The following is a 26,616-nucleotide window of genomic DNA, read 5'->3' on the forward strand; positions in this document are numbered from 1 at the left end:
TTAATATTCAATTAAACAAAATCTATTGTTATATCAAAGTAAATCGATTATCGGCATATTATCATTAGTTCTCGAATAATCACAGTCAACTTAAAGTTTTCCCATTATCATACGACAGTCATATATGGTCATGAACCATTTTGTATCTTATTTGATATAGTAAGTGTTCGACTGTCAGTTAATGATTCAAGAACAGAAAAACAATGAAGGTATGCTGTTTCGACAGCAAGTTCAAACATTTTAAATCGACAGTCCCTTACAAACTATCACAACCAAATCACAAGTTTCCTTATTCCAAAGATAGACTATAAATCTTTATTTAAAACATCACATATCGAGTGAGAATGGACTGTTTATCAAAAACCCAAGAACTCGCAAATATATGCAAACTGTTTACCAAAATAACGACGTCAAAACCTCACTACCGACCGTCAACAATCTATTGGTTAATGCATCCAAAATCGATACTATACTGTTAACCATCAGAAGTATGAACTATGACAATTAAAATGATTGAAACCTAAGATATTCCGAATTTGCCAAATCTGACAATCCCATGTAGCATCTTATACTTTACTTCACACTTTAATTCATGTGAATATATGTGTGAATTTCCAAAATAACCACATAATATATATAAATATATGTGTGGTTTAATATTCACACATATGTTTATATATTTACGCAAATCGAATACATAAAAGAGTGAAATGAATTTCTCGAAACTAATGTTTAAAAGAAACTAATATTTTTTAAACAAGACACCAATAAAAATAAGAAATTCTCAATCTTAAGAGTACCAGAATGTATTTGCCATACACATTAAATGTGTTTAATTCACATCAATAAAATAAAGGATTAATATCTATGCGAACACCCACACAAATACATATATACGCTTGAGAGTTTTACAAACATCCTAGTAAACATCATATTCACAATAAAATATAACTGCTGAAGAATGTAGAATTCAAGTATACCAGCACATAATTCTAAATGAAATAATCCAAATCTGATTTTCGTAATCATAGCAATAACTGGAAAACCCTGCAATTACAATCCTGCAACAAGAATTCCTTGCAAACCTCCATACATATCAAAACCTGCTTCAGTTTTAAGATCAAATCATGCACTACTAAATTGACAATACAACTAGACTTGATTAACTGAAATCTTAGTAAAATCAAACTGTACTTCAAAAGCAATATCCAAACAAAATATAACTCCTAATCCGAAACTAATCTGTCTGATCATAAACAAAACAGTGTTCAGTGTTTACAATATCCCAGCAACAAAGCTAGTGTCAAATGCAACAACCTAAAGCAAATAAGGAGAAACAGAAAGTAATAAGGTCAGGCATGACACAAGGCCTTTAATGGCTTGGCATCATTCTTGAGAGGCAGAGCCAATGGAATAGCACAACGAAAGGGTTCAAAGTGAATGAATGAAATGTGCCAAGGATTATAAAGAATAGTAGATAAGAAAATCATTTTCACTTAGAAGTCCAGCAAGAGGTTTTAAAAATGTCAAAGTGAACATGAAATTGTGTATAGAATGTGGCAATCATGATATGAAAATGTAATTGCTAAATTACTGATGCTGATGCAAAAGCAACTGCAAGAATCGGATGCATGGATACACACTTTTTTTTGGATGCGTTTGGATGCGTCTATATATATGAGCAAAGAAGTGCAAGAAATATACAAAAATAAACCATTCCATAGCATGATACTTCAACTTCAAATTTCACAAATAGAAAGTGACAAATATACAAATTCAAATAACTAATTAGTAAATTACCCAAGTTCAAGATTCCTATGCAATTTGAATTACAAAATCAAAACTTAGTTCATGATTCAATGTTGATCAATCAAGAGTCAAGATTAAAGATTCACTAATCAAATTCAATCATTCAAAATCATAAGGATTCAGAATCATAAGTATTCTCAAAAAAATCCACAATCTCATCATCCCCATCTACCAATCTATTGCAAGACTTGCAAGTTCAAGATCATTTGAACTTAACATGGTTCCACTTGTGCTAGATGCACGTGCCATGATGGTATCAACATCATCTGTGATTGTAGTAAGATCTTGTAATGTTGCATCCAAGTTTGCACATTCAAAGGCTAGATCCGCAAGCTTGGTTGACCCTTCCTTGTATCCATCCTCCTTATGTGACAAAAGACGCAAGTTGGTATGTATAATTTATTTGAGCCCAACCCGGTTGCACTTCACTAAATGGATATAGGTGTGTGCACTCCAATTCCGTTCATCAGCAAAAAAACTTGCAGCTTGGATAGTGTTAATAAAATTAAACATACAAATGAAAAGAAAATTAAAGAATGTTAAATGCTAAATTGTAGAATACAATTGTTAAACAAAAAGAAAAAAAAACTTGTGAGATCTTGATTGCAAGCATGGTTTAAAAAAATGGCAAAATACCGCTGATATCGCAATATTTTGCGGGTTGCATTTGAAGCCGAATATATCGGCCACGAATTTATGTGAAAAATTGTGGCGATTTCTAATGATTACACCGCATGAAATTGAAAAAAACACAACCAAAACATGTTGAAAAGTCGTCGCGATTTGGACATTGAAAAGTGGTTGCGCGTTTTAGGGTTTTTTATTTGTTTAGGTCGGGATTTCCATTTGGCAAAAACGGTGAAACCCACTCACAATTTCCATTCGGCAGTTGAGGGTTTTTCCATGCGATTTGCATTCTTTGCTTGACGACTCTCATTTGTTTGCTCGAAAGACATTGTCTACACTATGTAGTTGCTCGACGACGTAGCCTTGGACCAACATCTTTGGCCTTCATCTCAGTATTGACGACATTGCTCCTAGTATCTCTGCATTTGACCTTGCATCTCTGCATTGGAGGTACTGGCATTGGATGGCACTGGCATTCAAGCTTTTTGGTAGCTTCCAGAGGAGGTATGTTACAAACTCCAGACTCCAAAGTATTTTATTTTTTGTAATTTTGTTTTTTAAAATAACATATTTTATTATTTTGTTTAAAAGTTTTTGGTTTAAAACATCATTTTTGTTAATTGTAAAATCATATAATGAAGATTCAAAATGTATTAAGTATTGGTTTTTAATTAAATATTAAAAATTTAAAATATACAAATAGATTGTTTAGATTTTTGAATTTCCTATAATATTATATAATATTTTATTATTTGTAATGTGTATATTATATATAATTTAACAAATATTGTTAAAATATTATTGTAATTACTAAATTACTAATATTGTTTTATAATTTATTTTATTTTTTTAACTGTTATAGTAATAAATAGTATTACTCTATTTTACTATTTTTTAATAGATTTATAATAAATTTATTTTAATATATTTAATATTTATAATTTTATAATACATTTTAATAGTTTTAAATTTTTAATAGATTTATAAGATATATTAATAGATTTATAACAGTATTTTAGTAAATTTATAAAATATTAAATTTGATTTATTGTAAATTTAGACACTTTCTAATAATTATTCATTGTTTATTTGTTAGGTTCTCAAACTCTACCTATTTCTTCACAAGATGGCTGGTGGCAAAGAGGACTCTTTATGGAAATACGGGATCATAGGAGCAAACAAAGGACAAGTCCAATGTATCTTTTGCCACAAGCATATGACTTCAAGTGTAAGTCAATTGAAATACCATCTTGCAAAAATTGCAAAGAAAGATATTTCACTGTGTGATAAATGTCCAAAAGAGGCTTCAAAAAATTGCACAAGATAAGGAAGCAAAAAAGAGGACATTCGAGGCCATGGCAGCCTCAATGGGGACTTTTAGTTCTACAGGATCACAAACAAGTGGAGAGACTTCTATTGGGCCTTAGATATGAGGATCCTTTATTGACAGATGAGCAACTAGGTGAGTTTGAGATGGAGAAAGATAACTGGGATGCAGATGTGGCAGCATGTAAGGAGGAGCATGATGCTGCCAGGGAAACTACTTCAACACTACCCACTCAGCAACAGCGATCTCTTTTGATTGCTACTTTTAGTTTTCATTGATATTGAAACTTGAATCTAACGTGAATTCAAAAGTTGTAGTTTCATGGAGTTTGACTTCTATATGTTTTGAACTTATTTATATTTAGATGTTGCACTTGTTTTTTGGTATATACTTCTATCACTGTGTTGATCTACTAAGTTTTACTTGCTATGAATTATTGTTTAACTTAAAACTTTGGTTAATATATGATGGATATCTCAAATCATTATATGTTCTACAAATTTGGTGTGTATGTATGACTTTTTAAGAATATTTTAAGAAATTGCGTATTTTCAAATGTTTGATAAAAGTGCCGATTTATTGCCGAATTTTTCGTCGAGTTTTTGCCAATTCCGTTATTTTCAAAAAATTTGGGTTAGACGAGATATTGCCGAAACCGAATTTTTAAACCATGATTGCAAGAGGTTGTAGATGCTTAAATGGTTGACCATACATGCACCACCATGTGGTAACTCCTATGCCATTTTGGCCCTCTATGTCATTTCGGCTCTTTATTGATATGGAGTAAGTTTTGATCCCGAAGCAAATAAGCCAAAGTCTAGCCTCACCTTTTTGTGCATTTCATCATTTGGGAAAAGTTTTGCAAATGCGTTGTAGCACCTATTAGCAATTTTCTCATCCTGCATATGGTGCAACTCTGTCTGACATAGAAAATATTTCTTGGCAATAGTACCTTGGAGATAAGGCATATGCAACGAGGTGCAATGGGGTAGTTATATTCTCCCAACGATGATGAATGATTGCTTCCACCTTATTATATAAGGCTTCACATTCTGTGGGATCATTCTCATATGTTTGTATGAAAAGCTTTACCTTTTCTACCATGGTGTTCATGTCATCGTACACATCCCCCAAGCAAGGTGAATTTGTATCAGCAAAGCAAAGCATAATCATGATAGGCTTGGTGAAATCCAATACAAATTGCACTCAAGCCCACCAACTGTCATCCAAGACCAAAGCCTTGACCTTTTGGGCTCTTCATATACCCCATTGGCTACAAATAACCATTTGACTCAACACCCCTTGCATCTTGAGGAGTCGTCTCATAACAATATTATAAGATGCAAATTGGGTCTTAGCAACCTAAGCAAGTTAACAATATGTCAATAACTATTAAGCAAAGTTATATACAATTTGATAAGTGTTGTCCTCAATTTTGGCTTCACAAAATTGGAGCAACCCTAAAATTTTTTTTATGGATTTGTAGGTGCATCCTCTTAGAGTATCATAAAGGCAATTTGGTTTCCTTGAATTGTACTGAGTGTTGCTCTATCTTGCATTTCTTTTGAAGGTTTCCGTTGAGTTGAATCCCATTTGTTTGCTGGTAAGATTTTTTCTTCTTTGACAACAAATGCCCGATTCTTGGCAAACCTTCATGTCCTTTCTTTGTTGTTCTTTGTGTTATAAATAGTTTTTAGTCTTGTTTTTGCCTTAGTTGAATAGCCCTTAGAATTCCACTTGTTTCGAGCTAACTTAAGTTGAAATCAGAGTTGTGTAGCTCAAATTATAAATGTAAAAGTGGGGGTTTTTAGGACAACTGCTTGTTTTTATCTAAAAATCTCATAAAAGTGGGCTTTTTATTGGTAAAAGCATGGTATAAAATTATATTTGATATTTAAAGCGGATTTTGTTGTCAAATTTCAAATTTCAACCCATTCTAAGTTGATTTGACTATAGTTTTTTATGTTTTATGAAATAGCCTATTTGAAGATTATTTTTCATGTTACTTTATTAAAAACTATAGTTGGATGTCAAATTTAATTACATAAGACACTTAAATGCACTTAAAGTAGGATTTTTATTACTCATTGCATGTATCAACATGCAAATCACTATGTGAAAACCCACTTCCAATAAAATATAAGTCCCAACAGTAATTTAAATTGACCTTTCCAATGCAATAACACATTTTAATGTGTGAAGTGGGTTTTTAATATGGATTTGCATATTTAAAACTTATTTAATTGATGTAAGTGGGAAATATGTTGTTGCATGTATAAATTTATTATAAATATATTAATACATTTAAATGAGGTTCTTCTAACCCATTGCATATGCATGTTTAAAAATTACCACTTAATGGACTTATTAAATCAAATTGAATGTTTTTATAACATGTAAATGCATGTCTAAAGTGAGTTTTTGCTCAAGTTAGACATTAGTGGCAGTTTTTGACCGAACTTGCATATGCATGTTTAAAAATTACCACTTAGTGGACTTATTAAATCAAATTGAATGTTTTTATAACATGTAAATGCATGTCTAAAGTGATTTTTCGCTCAAGTTAGACATTAGTGGCGATTTTGGACCCACCTGAATGTGTATGTGATATTAAAAACCCATTTCTACCTAGCCTAAGCCAAAGTGGTAATTTTTAGCCCAATTGCATATGTTCAAAATACATGTAAATGGTCATAAAAAATGCTTTTAAGTGACTTTGGAAACCATAAAACACAAGGTGGCGATTTTTGACTCAATTACATGTCTTTTAAAACATGTAATAGACCTTGAAAAGTGCACTTTGCACTAAGTCTCTTATTAAAAGCATGATGTGGCGATTTTTTGCCATATTGCATGACTTTTAAAACATGTTTCTGCTCCCCAAAAATGCGTCCAAGGGAAGCGTTTGCATAAATAGGCATGGTGGTGATTTTCTAACACATTGCATGCATTTTAAAACATATTTTTGCTCTCCAAAAATGCGTCCAAGGTAGCACTTGCATAAAGGCACGGTGGTGATTTTCTAACACATTGCATGCATTTTAATATACGTATTTGCTCAAAGAAATCCTGTTTTTTACTTGAGGCATGGATTTGGGGGGTTTTTGTGCATCTTTTTCACATGCAAACGTTCCCCAAAAGTGCGTCCATGTATTAACAACACATTGGCACATGTAATCCTTAAAAAACGTCGCGTTTTTAATCAAAATACAAAGCATTTTTGGGCATTTTTGAGAAGTGGCGAATTTGGGAGTGAAAGCACATCAGTCAACACATGCATTTAGCCAAAAGCAACCCATCTAGGGCACATTTTCTGCCAAAAGTGTTGCATTTCTTTGTTTTTTGGTTTTGAATCATTCCAAGGAGTTCAGGATATGTGTTAATTTCCAGCTTGTTCTTCATCTTTTTCAAGCCAATGTCCTAGATGCTGCTTTTCCAAGCCATTCCACATGGCATTGCTAAGTCAAAGTTTGTTTCAAGTTTTGGGCATTTTATCTCTCTAGTTATCTACACTTGTCCAAATTCGAACCTTGACTATCCCTAAGGTTTGAATTTCGAAATCCATATAAGTTTTGTAATGATAAACAAATCTTAATCCAAAATCTACAGATTTATTTTCAGATTTTTCAAAAATTTGAAAGAGACTTGTTCTTTTATGGTTGGTGAAGAGAGATATGTTTTTCCCTTATTTTTCTTAGGGCATTTTGTTCTTGTTGAAATTCTTGTAGCAAATCTTTCAATTTCCTTTTCAGATTGCATAGTTTTTGTATATATGTTGCTCCTTTTTTTCCCATCTACTTCTCTAAGTTGCATGTGCAAGGTTTCATTTACTTGCATACGCAATTGGGGTAAACTCTTGTTTTGACGAAAGACAAGTTTTTCATTTCCTCTCATGAGAATGCAAGCCTAATTCCCACCAATATGCATTCCATGAGTCTCCATATGGCTGCCCCATGGTTGAAAAAGAATTTCCCACATGCTTGCTGAATAAATAGCATGACTTACACCTATTAAAGCATGCTATGCTTCCATTTCACTATACTTTACTCCTCATTTGCATGTTATAAAGCTCATTGTTCGCATGTGTAACACCCCCCAAAAAATCCGTTTTTGACTTTTCTAGTCATATTTTAGCCATTGTAAGCTTGACCCATTTGTTCATTCGCTGTCCGCAGTAATTCTATCCATTCTCTCTATCGATATTGTCATGTCCCCGTTTTTGCCAGCATCAGAGTTTGCAAGATTAGCCTATTATTGTGATCCTCATAGGCTAATTATTGTGGATAGAGGTTCTTTTGAGGTAGAGGCTTGATTTGGGAGGGTCTTTTCTTCTCCACAATTCAGCAAGTTACAGGTTGGTCTTCATTTGGCTCAGATGGGACTTTGTTTGAGCTTAGTTTTGTGTGCTTACTATTTGTGGTAAGTCGGGTGTTGATTGAGATGGACACTTTTTCTTTTTGGAAAATGCATTTGGTCACATGGAGAAATAATAGGTGCGACTCCTATTTCAGACGACATATTTAAAGAATGAGTATTTTGGGAGTTATTATGTTTTTTGAATTATTATTAAATCATTAAATGGATTATTATAAAGTAATAATTTAACTTTATAACTACACTTAAGTTGAGGGTTGATTCATTATTGGAAGGGGCCATTTATTTAATTAGTTATAAGCCAAGTATTAAATACAAAAGTGCAAGGAATTTGAAGCTTCTAATTGATGTTGAGTTGGTGAAGCTTCTTAAGTGGAGTTTCGTTTGGGAAACAAGTGGTTCGTGGAGATTATAAATATGGGCTCATTGTGAAGGGAGAAGCATTCAATTATTCGATTATTTTATTTTCTTTTGTTGTCTTGGTGACACTTATGAGGCTTTGATTTTATGCCCTTGCTGAAGTATAAGGGTTTGGAGTTATTAAGTCTTCCTTTTTTGTATCCCTGTTGCTTTGGAAGAAATCATTTGCTGCTGAGGTATAGCAAATTGATTGAGCTTCTCTGCCGTGATCACTGTTGATGAGAAGTTTTGTTGTGCATATGGTGTGATTGTAAATTAGAGGCCGATTCAAATCACATCTAATAACTGCTGGGTGTTGAGTTTGATATTGGAGTTTGGCATTCATATTCAGAGTTCTGCTAATGGAATTGTAACTGATCTACAATTTTAGACTTTAAAGACTGGGCTGCTTGTAGACATTCCTGGCTGTTGTTTCCTCTTCAACCAGCAAATTGATATTTCCTTGGGCTGCGTTCACCTGTAGAGGTCTGTGCTTGAAGTTGGAAGCACTGCGCCCATTCCTGGAGGTGCGCCCATTCCTGGAGGTCTGTAATATCTTGCATGAGGTCTGCGATCTCTAATTTGAGGCATGCATTTAATTGTGTGAGCCTTGTGTTACATGTTTGAGAGCTGTGATTGCATGAAATTGAGCCTGCGTCTGAATTAGAAGGCCTGCGATTGTCTGTTAGGGCATTGCAAGCTACTGTGGGGATTTATTATTGATCCCTGTGACTTGCAATCAGTTGGAGGTGTTGAAAGTTAATTCCCAGACTGCTGCGTGGACAAGAAAGACTCCCATTAATAGGTTCTTTATCAAACAAATGTAATTTCCAGCTTTAGAGGGCACAATTTAATTTAATTTGACTCAGTGTTTTAGAAATTGTAGTTTGAAGTTAAATTGTGAATGGTATTTTAGTATGGTTTAACATTTCAGTTCAGTTATTTAATGTATTTATCTACACCAAACTCAAATAAATCAAAACGGCATTAATGGTTGAGAAAGAAGCTACAAAATCTACTTGAGCAGGTGTGAGTCGGGTTGGGTTTCTTACATAGGTATTAGAGTATGCTTTCCAAGTGTTTGATATATTGCCAAACCATTGAATTGTGAAAGAAACTTGCTGATTGTGAGAAGTAGCATACATATTTCTGTCTGGTGCTATTTTTCCTTTGACAATTATGTTTTAGAAATGTGAACCGGTAGGGGTTATTATAAATGCCTCCCCCAAAATCTGTGTTTTTACACAACAAAGCTTGATATGGACCCCTCATATGATGATGTTCTTACATTATGGAAGTTTCATGTAAAAGCTACACAAGCACAACATTTTGAGATGTCAAAGGAGATTGCACCAGCAAAAAACAAAGACAAAAAGAAATGAAGTACCAGTATGATTAGTACCACAACTCCATGCCACCATCTCAAGTGACTTCTTACGCTGAAGATGTTCGTGATACTGATATATCACATATGAACATTGAAGATTTCCTCACAAGGGTTAATGCTGAAGCCATCAAGAATATTACTTGGATCAAGAGAAGGCATATACTTTTGTTATCTACTTTTCCCTTGGCGGCTCATGAGGCCAAGTTCATTCTTGCATGCATTAGACACTTTCATGTGACTTCCAAAACTATTAAAGATGAAGATGGTAACACAATCATTAGTCCTGATCCAGAGACTATTGATCGCATCTTTGATGGTCCTCATACTCTGGTGGTAACCAACATTACCAACACAAAGCATTGGAAAGATTGAACAATGACATGGCTGAATGCTGCAGGTATGTTAATGTCAATTGGTTGATCACTAGGAGGCCGAATCTTGTTAGATGGCTAAAGGGCGTGTGCTGCTCTGATTTCAAGGAGGAAATTAATGATCTTATCACGTTGCTTAGCCGCCTAGTTGTACTCAAGGACTCAAATGTTTTCAAACCTTGGATGTACAAGTACATTCAACTCACCATAAGGGCAAAGAAGAATGTATTATAGGCAGAATTGATAAGCGATTCAATCTGCGAACAATTGGTGAGTGTGAAGGACACCAGAGTATTTGATATGAATTCTTACATGGTGTATATTGATGCTGCCATGGGTTCTTTTCCAGGTCTATCAACTAAAGGTGACAAATCAATTGGTGCATGTTTGGTAGTATTATGATTAGTTGCCTCTCAAGCAAAGCTAGATACATTGTTGCAGAGGTCTAGATGCCTTCTTTGGGCATTACATGTGTTTGTTTGACAAATAACTCCTAAACAAGTGCATTTCTAATGAGGCGTGGAATAAGGTCAACGAGTATGGTTGCATGTTCCTGCAGTTTTCTAACTTCACATATCTATGAGTTAGATGTTTCAAAGGAGAGCCTTACACTTTACCTAGATACACTACAAACAAGATTGTACTCATGGAGCTAGCCAGACAACTCATGGAGGTAGAAGCATATCAGTCAAACTTGCACAGGCCAGGAGTTGGAATTTCTTCAAGAAATCCTCAAAAGATTGACCAATATTCTATAAACACTGTACCCAAACCAAGAACATGGAGTTTCAGCTTCAAAGATTCACTCTAAAGAAGTTCATGACAAGGAGTTGTTTTGATTGGAGAGGACTAAATGATAAGATGAGGAAGTAGCTTCTACATGTATTCCGCCTTGAAGATTTATGGATCACGTGTGTACCGAGGTGGACATTTGGCTTTTGGATTATAGTTGATTGACATTGAAGCAACTAGTAGACTTCAACCTTGGATCAATCCCTGATGGGGTTGAAGATGATGGTCATATTCATAGATCCTAACTATATTTGGCATCGGATATAAAACTTTCCTATCCTTTCTCCTACATGGTTGAGTAAGGAGAACACCTCTATTTGGGATTGTTTTCATCCTATCCTTGCTAATACCATTATTTGGTTGAAGAAGAGAAGCCTCAAGTGCATCAAAATCAAACCCAGAAAAGATTTTGATTTTGCTGGTGCAATTGGTATGATGACAAAAATAAGGGGTAAAGGAAAGGATGGAACTTCATCTTTAGCAGCTAAGCCTCCTGCTCAGTGTTTACCAAAGCTCACAATCAGAGGAAAGAACACTGGTAGGATACTTGAGGTAAAAGAAATTGAATCTCGAGTAATCCTGATTGATTCCAATGACGATGATATAGTTCGAGCAAAGGAAATCATAGTCTCATTTCCACCTTCCATAGAGTTTCACACAACTGCAACTCTTCTTGATTCAACACCTACAGTAGATGAATCCCCTAATTCACCTTTGAGCATGGTAGTAGTCGATGCATTCTCCATTGAACATCCACCTCTTGAAGATGCAATGATGGTGACTCCAACACAATCCGTGTCTTCAATTGCACTTGCACTAGAAACAGAAGGTGATCAATATAATTATGATAATTTGTTTGATGAATATTCTATGTCAATCCCCTCTGTATACTCAGTCCATTGATTGATGAAACCTCATCTCAATTCGAGCAATTCATGACTGGGGTTACACATGGTAGTCCTGCACCTACGGGCATTCAAACTGAGACTCCTACCATAGTCACTACTGTTATGCAAGATAATCCAGTTTGGACCACAATGACTACTACCACAGCTGACACATCTTCTTTCAGCCTTCCTAATTAGGCTAAGAACTACCATGCAAAAGAGGAAGAATGAAGACATCCCACCAGAAGAGTTTGACAGGCAAGTTTTCAGACCAAAGGCTTCAAAGAACAAAAAGCTAAAACAGTTTCTTGAGTTGTAGTTGATGATAACAACATGAAGTATGCAAAAGTTGTTGAACCTCTTGTTGGCAAACCAACGAAAGAGTTGCAGACTATTGATAACATCTTTTGGAAATAATTGAAAAGATAAAGAAGTCTTTTTCAAGTGTTGAACCCATTTCTTCCGAGTGCACAGAGATAATAAAGAGAAATGCACAAATTGTAAATGAATGGGCTGTTAGTATTTAATCAAAGGGTGTTCAGTTCATTCAAGATATTTACAGGATGCTGAGAAAAGGGAAAGAAATTGTTGCCAAATTAAGTGATATTCAAGAATCGCTTAAATGTCAATTAGAGTTACTAGATGGAGACATTGGTGCTTGGAACAACAAGCTGAAGATTGATCTGTGAGTATGAAGTCATCTCATTTGTTGAGATGTATCACGATTACATACACCTGATGACTCAGAAAGAACAAGTCTTGCAACAACTTGTAAAAATGCAAAGGCGACATTAATCGAGATAAATAACCAAGAAGACATGATCAGTGAATGTTAGCAAAAGCTGCCATGTGGAGTTATCGCTGAAAACAATGAAACCAAGAAAGAAGATATCCTTATAGGGTTGACTGAAGCAATTCGCTTACAACTTGAAGCAGATGATTTCAATATTCATGTGATGAATACATTTGCAAGTTGTGGAAGTACTAGATGATCTACAAAGCAAAAAGGAAGTTTCTAGCAAAGAAATTTCAGAAGTTACAAAGATCATCATGGTTGTAGAATACACTTGGGAACTAGATGTTGAAGTTGTGCATGATTCATTGCAAAAGTTTGGGAAAATAATTGAGACTATGAACATTTCAGAATTTTCATATGCTTTAAAGTAGGATGACAAAGATTACATGTAAAGAGTGATTATTTTGTAAGTAAAGGATAAGATGTCCTTATACTTAGCTCATGTAGTCAAGTTACAACCGCATTAGGCATGCAACTTTGAATAAGTCAAAATTAGTTAGTCAGGAGTTTGTTAGAGAATAAGTCAAGGTAGTTGAGGATTTCATCTTTTCCCTCCACCTTTCTCTCTCCTATTTTCATATATAAAGGAGAGAGCTCGTTATATATAATCATCTTTTGTTTTATCAAGAAGGCTAAGCTTGTAACTTGAAAACTTTGTATTTCTTGTTGCAAATTTCTGAAGTGAATAAATAAGCAAGTTTTCCCAAACTTTGTGTTGTGAGACTTGGAATAGATCTTAGTTTTCTTATGTTGCACTGATCATTTTATCATTTTTCCTTTTGTCGTTGTGAAGCATTCGAGCATTTGATTTTGTTCTTGAAGACTTTGAGCTTTAAGAGTCGCTGCAAATACTAGAAATTAAAGATTTTGTGTTTTAATTCTTAGTATCTCATTTCAAATTGGATAGTTGATTAGAGGCTGTCATAGGGGAAATCTGCAAGACACAAACAAATTGATTAGTAGCACCAATTTAATCAATATGCTAAACTAATAAATTCATTTAATCCTACAAACAACAAAATAAGAAGTATAATCAAAACAAAATTAACAAATAATCAAACATGCAAACCGAAAGATTGCTTCAAGCTTCTGTTGCTTCTCTTTGATCGTATGAAGTGTGCACTCAGCTGTGATTTTGGTAGCACTTAGACTCCGAGCTCCGAGAAATATGATAAAAAAACATGATTTCAAATGATAGCAAGATGATAGAAAACTAACAGAGGTTTGATGCGAAAGTGGTTCATGAAATTAAGAGATAGGAGGGTTGTTTATATATATATTTTCCAGAAATCCATAAACGGTTGAGATCGATTTGGGAAAATCATGATCAATGGACAAGGATGAAAGAGACTGGATGAAGAATTGGAAAGTTTCCAATTTTAAATCGAAAAAGACAGAGGATAAAATCTATTTTCAATTTTGGAGAGATTTTCCAAAAATTGATAAAGGAAACTTTGAAATCATTTTTGATTTTGGATTTTCAGAAAAAAAACAGATTTTTCAGTTTATAAAGATTTTCTAATTTTGAAATTTTATAATTTCTCATAAAAATGATTTTTCAGATTTTAGAAGATTTAATTGAATTAAAACTTCAATTAAATATGAAAGATGAAATTAAATGAAATTAATAAGAAATTAATCAGAAATTGAAAGTGATGTGAAATGAAGATAAAATAAAATAAAATTTAGAATTTAATTTAATAAAGAGGAGTAAATTAGTTAATTTAAATAATCAATAATTATTATTTAAATTGTGGGAAATTGAATTTAATTAATTGATAATGATCAATTAATTAAAGTTTAAATAATTAAATAAACATAATTATTTAATTAAAATTAGAGAATGATTAAATGATGCAAAGATTTGATTACAGAGGAAATAAGATGATTAATTAACAATTTAGAACCCTTAATCAATAAAAGAATGATTAGTGCATTAAATGTAAACTTGCAAAATTGTCCATTTTTGGGTGTCTATAGAGACTTTGTGCCTTATTAAGCTATTCACCTTTTTATTCAAAGATTGATCGTAAGAAATTGTGGGTTCTTATTCTCAATTGCCTAAGTTAAGTTGTAATTGCTGTCTTAACATTGTTCTTATGTCACCTTCTAAGCCACTAGTCTCCCATGTCTACTACATAGAACTCATCCTCCAACTCATAACCATCTCCAAACCTGATGTGAAGATATCTTCTGAGCGCATAATAATTTGTCACCATTAGCTACCATGACTCTAAACTTGGCGTGCTCCTCAGTCTGTAAACCTCTCTTGGCTACTAATCGTGCATCTATGAAATTATGTGTAGCCCCAGTGTCAATGAGTGAGATCACTTTCTGCCCCTGGATAGTACCCCTAACCTTAAATGCAATTGCCTTCTGAGCCCCCATGAATCGTGCCAATGACTTCTCATCCTCAGGAATGCTGCTCTCCTCTGTAGTGCTATCCTTGTCTGAGTTAGAGTGCTGATCCTCCCTCTCTGATTGTGACTCTTCTGCTGAGAATACTCCATTTGATTTGCCTTAGCCTTGAGAAAACACTTATGAGATAAGTCCCAAGGCTCTCTGCAATGAAAACATAGCTTCTTCTTCCTCAACTCATTCAGGGTGTCATTATCCAACTTATTATCCCTTTTTGGCTAAGCATCCTTGTGAAAAGATTTTTTGTCCTTCTCCTTGTCCTTTTTCATATATGAATCCCTATGCTGAAATTTGCTCTTAAAATAAGAAGGTGCTAAGTCACGAGCCTTCTTACTAGCCTCTTGTAATGTAGCTGGGTCATGCCCCTTGACCCAACCCCTCAAGGGATCTGAAAGTCCATCCATAAACAACACTACAAACCGCCTCTCTGAAATATCTGTGAGCAACACAACTAACCTCTGAAATTCACTGATATAGGTCTCAACTGATCCCCACTGCTTGAGTTGTGCTAACTCCTTAGACTGTAACTTGGGATCTTTGGTATCAAATCTCTCTATGAGTCTCTTAGAAGTCCTCGTAAGATGTGATCTGATTATGTCCCAGGGTTACCATGCCATGGTTCCACCACTCATGCGCTAGTCCATCCAAATGAATAGCCACATACTTAATAGCCTCCTTCTTAGGCATAAGATTCAGCTGGAAGTATGTATCTACCTTCTGCACCCAAGCTCGTAAAGTCATCTTCCCTAAAGCATCATAATAAGGTAAAGAAAGTTTCCCAACTTTCTTTCTCAGCTCAAAGTTTTGATTTCTCCCTCCTGATCTGGGCATGTGTCTCATCCTCAAGTCCATATAATCTCTGAGGGAAATATCCACATGAAAGTCCGGTCCACTAGCCTTCCAGTCCTTCTTGAACTAATCCTGTAACTTGGTAATTTGCAGTTCATTAATTGGTTGAACTGGATCTTTGGGTGGGAAGGTGGGTAGAAGAGGTCTCGAGCTCGCTGTTCGAGCTGGGCGTGCAACATGTCTAAAGTTATCAGCCTCATTCCCATTGTTGCCATGTCCATTATTACCATTAATGTTATTCTTAGGACCATTGTCGTTGCTTTGGCCTCCATTATTATCATTGCCCCTATTGTTATCGTTTCCCTCATTGTTATTGTTTCCCTTGTTGGCATCACCTGGATTAGTATTGACGCCCATCTGTCTAGCCATAAGCTGCAACATCATATCCATTCACCTATTCTGCTCCTATTGCATACACTGCCCCTTTTCTAATGTAGCCAGTAATTGTTTGAACATTGCCTCCTCTTGATTTGGATCGGTATTCCGACCTTCTCCTAGTCCTGTATCCCTGTCATCTCGGTCACCCATACTGTTGTCTTGTTCAAAGAATATCTCCTTTGTGTTTGTATGATTGGATAGTATGTCACTATGGACAGATGAACTAGACTGTTCGCTCTGCATGTCTGAACTCCTACTTTGTCTTGCTCCGGTATTGTGGAAATTATAAAGCCCTTGTCGAATGCTCAAACATAAATGCTTAGCCCTTTTAATTTCTGATTTTATTGTTTTGACATTTTGTCAAACACTTTTCCCTCTATCCGGTTGTCCCAAATTTCCTATAACACCTCCTCAGGATGACAGGACTTATAGCTATGATACCACTGTAATGGGCACCCTAGAAATGCCCAAAAAACCAAACCAACTGCTGATAGTGATTTTAATTTCTTTGCATAGATTTGAAACCACATAACATGAACAAAAAGGAATTTATGCAAAACTAAAGATTGAACTATCGTTGAAATAATTTTAGTTTTCAAGCTAATAAAATCAAATACATAGCAAACTTCTCAATTCACTAATTATAGCATGATATTCTAGTATTGACTTCCCATCTTGCTGCTATAGTAATATGAATAGTGGCATGCTACAGTGCTGCTACAGTAAAAGCTGTCTTCAATCAGTCCAAGACCCTCATAAAACCATCCCTTCACAATGGCATAAGTATTGGACAAGAAGCGGGGATGATATGAGCAAACACCCAATCCGCTTGTAGCTGGAAATGCGCTCAATCTGCCTATTAATGAAGCTAATAGCAATGAATTCCAAAGGCCAAAACCCAAGGGAATGACATCTAGAATGTCACAAGAGAGGATAGATGCCAAGAACAAATCCGTAACTCACGCATTCAATTTCTTCTCATATTCAACGTACCTAACAATAGCCACAAGCTCTTCTTTTATTCCTACTTCATAGGGTCAACCACTTTTCACAAGCAATGTGGGATAAATAAAATAAAATAAAAGGCTAACGGTCACACAACCAAACAACTGCTAAAGTGGGGACATTACACTGGATGCTTCTCGGATGCTCTCAGGAAGCATCTTGAGCCTGTGGATGCTTGGTGGAGGCACTGCAGTGCCTCGACCAAGCATCCATAGGCCCAAGATGCGCTTCGTAGGAGCAACCAAACATAACCCAAAGGCATCCATGCACCTCGACACATCTGCTTTGAGATCTAGCGCCTAGAGTAGAGAATCGGTATCTTAGTATAATAGCTTAAAATAACAACTTAAGTAAAAAATTATAGTTTTAAGTTAGTTCCTCCAGTAGAAACATGTGATGTAAAAGTCGCATGAGCATTATTGGAGGGTGATTAAGTGAAAGACAATCTATACTTTCCTAAGTATGAGTGGTGTTGCCACGTGAATTTCCCAACAACAAATATAAGAGAGCTTAACAAAAGTCACAATTTTCAAGTCGTGTTGCCACTTTAAAATTGTGCCCAAGTTAGTATATTTCATGCTAAAATCAATGAATTCAAATTTCAATGCTGAGTTGAGTGTTTTGTTAAAAGAAAAAATCATTCAAAAGGAGGTCCAAGTTATTCCAGTCAGCATGCTTTAAAGAGAGAAAATTCAAAGCAAGGGAGAGCCAATTTTAGGCCTATAGTTTCCTATTTCTATTAGATGGAGTAGGTTTACTTTGAATTGGAGCTTTAAAGACATTATTTATAATTTTCTGGTCCCTGAAAGCTGCCATTGAGAGCTTATAAATAAGTGATTTGGGCACATGAATTCTAATGAAAATCAATGCTTGGCTTATGCTAGATAAATTTTCATTTGAGTTATGAAGTATTGCATTTGTGTTTAGTTTAATGAGTGAAAGTATGCAAGATAATGTTAAGCAACAAGCCTATGTTGTAAAAGCTTATGCGGAGGAGGTCATTGCTCTTGTGTTCATGATTAGGATAATTAAATTGAATTAACTATGATATACTTTACATTAATGCTGATTATATATTATTGATATTTTTTCTTTGCATTCCTGTAACAATTTATATTATAGAATTGTGTGATATTCAACTATTTAATATTTATCATTTCTTGTTAACATAGAATATATTATATTTATTGGTCTTTGATATAGGTAATAGCTGGCTTGTTAGCATTATTCTTTAAGTTTTTGTTTTCAATTGAATATTGTCCTCTTTTTTGGCTGGTAGAAAGTTGTGTTTGTTCTTGCTTGAATTAGTTTATTCTCAATCTAAAAGTCTTTCTAGAAGACTTGATTATCAATGGTTTGGTTCTTGTGTTTGGGGCATTAACATATTTGATTAGCAATTCGCATTTGATGCAAAATCCAATGAAATCTTCCATGGACTTTGTAAATTTTACTGTTTTAGGATTAATTAGAACTATTGCAATTTGAAGAAATGTTCTACCATACGTGCTTATTTTTTTTATGCCTAGTTTCAAAGTTGTCAAACAAAAGAAATATTGTTAAATTTTGTGGGAGATATATATGTCTTCTACATTAATTCAATGTTGTGAATTCAACTCTTAAACTTTGCAATATAGAGATGGCATGAACTAAAGATTCATCACATTTCGAGTGACCCATGTTCATCTTGGAGATTGAAATGGATAGTTAGATAAGGGCATTTTTATTACAAAAGTAAAAATGTTTGTTGAAGTTATTTATGTTTTGGCGCATCCACTTGTTAGGTTCAACTCTTTCCTTGTGGCTTGAAGTTCAAGGTTTAGATACACCTTGGAAAATCAGGTCACAAACTAACTAAACTGCCTATCAAGGCAATGAGTGAGTCTAAGGCCAAAATTATCTCTAGAGGTCCCCCCTACCAAAACTAAAGTCTTGGAAGTGTTTTAATGCTAAACAAATAGGTTGTTTAAATATTCTAAATTTATGCACCACTTGAATGAACAAGTTGATGTCTTGATCAGTCATCATTGTTCAAAAGCAACGGGTTCAATTGCTCCTAGTTTTATACATTGAGGATATTTTTAATTAAATTTGGCCCTTACAGAATCTCTTACCTTAATGTCGAAATCGCCTTTGCTTTATTTCCCAGTGAAGTGGATTTTGTTCATTTGTGATCTCCATGACTTGTGTTTAATGTTACAATTTGTGGGCACCAAATTAGTTATACCAAGCTATTTATTATATGCTTTTGTTGTTAATCACAATTTGATGTTTCATGAAGTGGTGGAAAATATAGGAAAAGTAATATTGCATTAGATACTATGCAACTCGAGGCAGCCAATCTATTATAACTGGTTGGCTTGATAATGGTGTATGGGTCATAGACCATCTTTTGAACAAGAACAATATGAAGATTATTTAATATTGATTGTAATTTTCATTTGGGATTGATATATGACAAATCACTAAATTAACAATTCACAAGTATTTTCCATTTTCCAAATGACAAGTTACTTAAATATTTTTTTATTAGCAGTTACGAGAATCACTAGGGAAGCGAAAGAATGTAGTGGTAGAGTAGAAATGATTAGGAAGTTTGATGGGAGGTTTCTTATCCCTAAAGGGATCTTGAACTTTGTGTTTGGCCCAAACAAGATCTCCCTTTGAACAAGGGAGGAACAGATTGAAGATCAACTTGATTGAGGTGGGCAACAATAAGTAGAAAAGTTGGACGGGGGGTTGGTGAGGCTGATGCAAACTGCATGGAAGGTTGAATAACAATTATGACTGAGCCAGACTCTGGGACAACTTAGATCTAGAGCCTTATCATGGTGGAAGGAAAGGCTGGAAGGATTTGGAGTAGCAGAAACATAATTGGCACATCCTGAATAATAGGAGAAACTGGAACAAATCAAACAATGAAAAGGCCAACCTGCCTTCTTAGTCAAGATTTTTTGGGCATAGGTATGGTTTTGGCAAAATAACTCACAAACGAGTCACAAATTTGGAAGTTGGGTGAAGAATCTGAAGCCACACAACATAGTCAATAAAGGGAAGAAAACAAAACATGGAAAAGAAAAGATAAGGAACATCAGAATCAACAATAGGAAATTGGTAAAAAAGAAGTAAACCTAACACCTTATTCTTGGCTGAATAATTTGTAATTGACAATTTTTGAATCAATTGCAAAATAACAATTTCTACTGCAACACATATCCACACTCCTATTTATAAGAGAAGACTCCCCCTTTTAATGCTATTGAAAACGACTTTCACTTAAACTAGGATCTAAGATTGTGTACACTAAACCAATCAATAGGACAATACATTCACCATATTCCCTTTCTTCAAAATAGGCGTTCCTTCATTGAATCCCTTTCTTTCAAGATAGATGAACCTTTCTTACAATAAACTTCCAATTACAATCTACCAAAATTATCAAACAAGAAGCTCATGAAGGCTCAAAGACTTTCCATGACTTTAAATTTGAATTGAGAAACAAAGATGGAATATATGTGCAGCTCAAAAATTACAACACAATATGAATCTTTAATGCAAAAATGTAAAAGATAATAGCAACACAAAGACCACAAATTAACTTATATCTTGAGCAAGTGATGCTAGCTTTGAATGTTTTAAGCGACACAAAGACTATCGGATCAAGTTTGAAAACATAACTTTAACATTAAACACAATGAATAGCTGAAAAACTATGAGATTGTGTTTGAATCACCTTCAAAATAATACTAGAAGAGTCACAATCAATTCCAAATAATGTCATCACATAGCAACTTGCTCCAACACAACTTTGAAAGATATTTGCCTCTTTTATTGATTACAATTTGACTTATATCTACAATTAAAGTTTTAGAGTGTTTCCTAAATTGGCAAAGTTTTGTTGCATTGCCCAAAGATCCTCTCTTATCTACAATGAACCCTCTCATATTTATAGACGAGAGGCTATGTGTAATAACCCCAACCTGTTATAACTTCAACAAACACCAAATTCTTTGTTAATTCAACTGTTTGATATTTCGTCAAACACTTTGCAAGCAAGCTTTGATACCGCTGTAATGAGCCCTGGTGGCTCTCAAACAATTTGTGATGAAGAATTGATTTGTTTGTTTTTGATGTTTTGCAATTTTTGATACAACAATATAGCAACAAAACAAAAGATATTGCAATAATAATTTGAACTCAAATATTTGGAAATTACATAGGGAATATACAGCTGAAAATTCGAGATCTTAATATCAATTTAGATACTGAATATTTTCACAAAATATCAACAACCCAGTTGATAAAATATCTCCTATTATCTAAATTTACAATACCCAGAAAAATTAGAACTTAAGAGTCCATGAACTTACATGTAGGCATGCCTTGAAAACCCTTTGAAATGAAAACTAATAGCAGCAAAAGAATTTTCTAACAAATAAATGCAACTGCAGATATGTTCTTCCCAAAGTGCATATAGAAAATAATGCCCAACAACAGATATAAATGACACTCCACCAACTCCAAATTAACTAGCAAACAATTTGATATAACAATTCGAGCAAATCCCTTGACAAATTCGAGACCAACCTCCAGCAGCAAGAAAAATTAAACTTCTCCATAGCAACCTCAACGTATTTAGATGAATAATAATAATAATTCACCCGTCTTGCAAAAACAACTGAAGAAGCATCATAATCGAAATTTGACAACACTAAAGTGATCTTGACGATGAAAGGCGATGAATGAACTTGATAGGGTGACTTACTATAAATAGACGCTCCCTCCAAGATTCTTGGAGACCAAACTGGAAGCCCGAAATAAAGACTGGGAGCATCACCCAACTCCTCTAACTCAATTGAGGTCATCGGAACCAACATTTTGACTTACTATAAATAGCAAGTCCCTCAATTGGAGCCGAAACACAACATAGGCTGCTGAAAGCCTATAACCTCACAACTGTGACCCTTAAATCCCACTGTCAACCCACAAGGGTCACAATGGTGAACTGACCAAGCCAACTGCAGGAACCTACTAAAAATGGGGACACTACAGTCCTCCCTTCCTAAGATTGCTTGTGTCCAAGCAATCTTGGAGCAAAATGAACATCACAGTCCACCTGGATCCCAAAGGTAGAACTGTGTACTATCCCTATCATGTATAAGCAACTCCTGTAATACCAACACCCAAATAACGGGCATCAACTTCAAAATTATCTGAAAACTGCCCCTAGGTGCTGATGAAGGCAACAACTCATTGGAACTCAACCCAACTGAAATACCAACTCTGTCCACACCTGAGTTCCCATCAAACCGATACTCACACCCAACTGCACTGTGGAGATGGTAACAACTATAGGTACCTGAATCAGTACCGCCAACTCCAACCTTTGCGAAAATGTTCTGGGTGTGTAGATACGGCAAGGGTCTAACTTGTAGCTGTCAATCCCATCTGTAAAAGATGGTGCTAACCCATCCTATAATGGATAGTATGAGATTGGAGCCAACTCATGCCGACGTGAAACCAAGTCCTCTACCTGTGGGTCAAAAGAAAAATGATGAGCACTCCCTATAGTATAATGCTGATAAAAATTCCCAATCTTTGTCAAGGGTTCATCATCATCAAACTGGGAATTAGAAGATGGCTCCAATCTTTGACTTTGAACTATTAGTTGGGCAGGATCCTAGCCATCTGTCTCAGCAAACCCAACCTCAAAATTCCTACAAGGAAGCTAAGTAGACAGAGTCCCTACAATCTTTCCCACCAACCTTTGAATAGCACAAGAGCCTTGGATGAGAGTACCCTTAGACACTATGTATGAATCCTCCCTCACATCCAAACTCTCTAATAGATACTCCATGAAGGACTCTGTGGAGTAGAAATTATATGTGGAAGCATCAACCTCCTCCCCTGCGACCCACAGTTGATCCCTCTAAAATTGTGGCACTGCCAACTGTCCAATGGTACTAGCTATATGAAATGAAGAAATAGATTCACTTCCGACAGAAGGAAGCAAATCACCTACTCACCATGAGAGCTCGTCTCAACTGATGCTCTCACCTCCTCTATACCTACTGCACCCATATGTTGGACGAATGTGTCAGTGACATTATCATGTCCATCATCCCCAACTGTAGAAGCAAACTCACCACCAACCATAATATGCAACTGAACTGGATCTGGGGCTAGTGTGGTCCGAACATGCTCCAACTCCATGGTGACCTCATCCAATCGTGACTGACTTTTGAAGAGCCAACTAGGTACACTGAAGAGAGTCCACAGTCACCTCAAGCTTTTGGGTGAGCTCAACCACCTCCTCTTTCCCTAGCAACATCTCATAATAGGTGCTACCCCACTCTAACAGGTAATCCCTGTCAGCAACTAACTGAGAGTAACTATGCTTCAAGATCCTGATAGCCTCTCGAAGCACATGAACCTTTGTTAGGGAAAGACTACTATCATTGTGATCATCTAACACAGGAGCACCCCAACCAGATGTAGCTAGCATCTGACGGATAGCATTGTAATCTCAAGAGCTAAAGAAATGTCACTATTACTCACCTTCAGCTCAACAGTCACATAATGCCTTTGTAACCCTTGCTCCTATGCAAGCTCCCTTTCTCACTAATTCCATTGTGATAGGAAATCGAATCAGAACTACCCACCACAAGATCACTCACTGCATGTGTGCTATCGACCTTGCACAACTCTACATTTGAGATACAACTACTATGTACCTCAATCAACTCCTCATCTGAAGAAATGGAAGCCCTTGCAATATGAATATCCCCGCATGTCTCAGCTTCCACCTCGAAAGATAGATCCTACAAAGACTGATCTTGGGACCCTTGTAAAACCTCCTTGGAGTCATCAACTAATACCTGGCAAGGGATATCATACCCGGTGCAGCTCATAGCATCATCAAATGTATCATTAGATGTGTCCATACTATCTGCATCCACATCTCTTAATAAAGCCTCAACTGCTGACACCTAACACTGCACACATGACTCAATGTCAAGTTGTGAATGAATAACGCTAGAGCATGAACCCACATCTATTGACTTTGTTGTAACAAACAAATCACCAACATCATAGCTAGGTGACTCTATACATACATTGGTCCGGCTTGAGGAAGCAATTGCCTAGTGTATTGGAGCAACACTATGATAACTCACATACAAATTTCCAATAATACTCCCCTCCTCGAGAGAGCCAAAAGTGTTAGTAGTAACAACTGCACTAACTGTCTCTACTGCAGCAACAACTCTGGGAGTCTCAACCTGCTGAAGCTCAATGCCACTATCCACCAAGGGTACTGACACATTTGTTGATCTCTGTGAAATGAGTCCATCATCAAAACAGCTGCCAGGACTAGCACGTGCCATACCATATACAGGTACATCTAAATCTACATCATGGACACCTGTCAGGGAAAACTCAAGCTTCCTTCCCTGCAACCTTGATGCTGACCTTCTAAAGGCTGAAACCATATACCTCACCACTTTTTCAACGGTCTCTGGATTTGACAAACTCTCCCACATCCTTTGCTGATGAAGCTTAAGTTTTTCTATACTCTCTCTCAAAGAATTTAATTTCTTGCTATCGTCCTCACTACTCTGCCAGCTCCTAAAACTACTAGGCCTCCTGTATTTGTCCATAGTTGGAAATAACAAGAGTGTTGATCACTTTAATCACAACAACATATCTGAAATAATTAATATTTTCCTACTCCATAGGGTGGCAGGAAACCACTTTGATACCACTATAATAATCCCAACCAATTATAACTTCAACAAACACCAAATTCTTTTATAATTCAGTTGTTTGACATTTCGTCAAACACTTTGCAAGCAAGCTCTGATACCACTGTAATGAGCCCTGCTGGCTCTCAAACAATTTGTGATGAAGAATTGATTTATTTGTTTTTGATGTTTTGCAATTTTTGATACAACAATATAGCAGCAAAATAGAAGATATTGCAATAATAATTTGAACTCAAATATTTGGAAATTACATAGGGAGTATATAGCTGAAAATTCCAGATTTTAATATCAATTTAGATGCTGAATATTTTCACAAAATATCAACAACCCAGTGGATAAAATACCCCCCATTATCTAAATCAACAATACTCAGAAAAATTAGGAGTTACAGTCCACTAACCTACATGTAGACATGCCTTGAAAACCCTTTGAAATGAAGACTAATAGCAGCAAAAGAATTCTCCAACAAATAAATGCAATTGCAAATATGTTGTTCCCAAAGTGCATATAGAAAATAATGCCCAACAACAGATGTAAATGGCAATCCACCAACTCTAAATTAACTAGCAAAAAATTTGATATAACAATTCTAGTGAATACCTTTACGAGTTCGAGACCAACTTCTAGTAGCAAGAAAAATTAAACTTCTCCTTAGAAACAACTAATATAGTAGGAGAAATGACAAATTGTATACCTTAGCACAATTTGCTAAGAAATCTTAGAATAATTCTTAGAATTGAATCTACAATACTTCAGTTGTAGATCCCAAACCCTTATGCTTTAGCAAGGGCACAAAAAAATAAAAACTTCAGAAACGTTACAAAGATGATAGAATAATAAGATTATCAAATAATTCGATGCTTTTCTCATCAAATGTCCTCATATTTATAATCTCCAAATGACACTAGTTTCCCAAAATAACTCCACAAAAGAGGCTTTCTCTACACAACATAAAATGTAATAAATTGCCATTAATATAATTTATTAATTGTTTTTGACTTCAAAAATGACCTTTTCCACCATAATTTAATATTTTGACATGCAAGGCCACTATTTTTTGTTCCCACGATTTATATTTTTTTGTCTCGGCTCCAATGAGCTATGATACTAAGGTGACCGACCAACAATACCAACAAAATTAGCAACCTCAACGTATTTAGAGGAATAATAATAATAATTCACTCGTCTTGTGAAAACAACTTAAGAAGCATCAAAATCAAAATCTGACAACACCAAAGTGATCTTGATGATGAAAGACGATGAATGAACTTGACGAGGTTACTAACTATAAATAGATGCTCCCTCCAAGATTCTTGGAGACCAAACCGGAACCTTGAAATAAAAACTGAGAGCATCACCCAACTCTTCTAACTCAATTGAGCTCATTGGCACCAACAATTTGACTTACTGTAAATAGTAAGTCCCTCAATTGGAGCC

At 35.3% G+C, this 26,616-nt stretch overlaps 1 protein-coding gene across 2 annotated transcripts in view; it reads left to right on the forward strand.

Annotated features, from left to right (window-relative positions):
* LOC149573226 (uncharacterized) overlaps positions 1-26,616 on the forward strand; it is a 235,547-nt gene that overhangs the window by 88,690 nt on the left and 120,241 nt on the right. Inside the window, exon 12 of one of the 2 annotated variants that reach the window (XM_089814405.1) lies at positions 3,533-3,664. The exons of the other annotated variant lie outside the window; for it this stretch is intronic. Within the exon in view, the coding sequence (XP_089670531.1) occupies positions 3,533-3,664 (132 nt within the window). The remainder of the gene's footprint in view (positions 1-3,532; positions 3,665-26,616) is intronic. 2 annotated transcript variants of the gene reach the window in all.

The sequence above is a fragment of the Cupressus sempervirens genome, chromosome 2 (genome assembly GCF_028749045.1).
Source record: "Cupressus sempervirens isolate cs-2001-9-10 chromosome 2, ASM2874904v1, whole genome shotgun sequence".
NCBI lineage: Eukaryota > Viridiplantae > Streptophyta > Pinopsida > Cupressales > Cupressaceae > Cupressus > Cupressus sempervirens.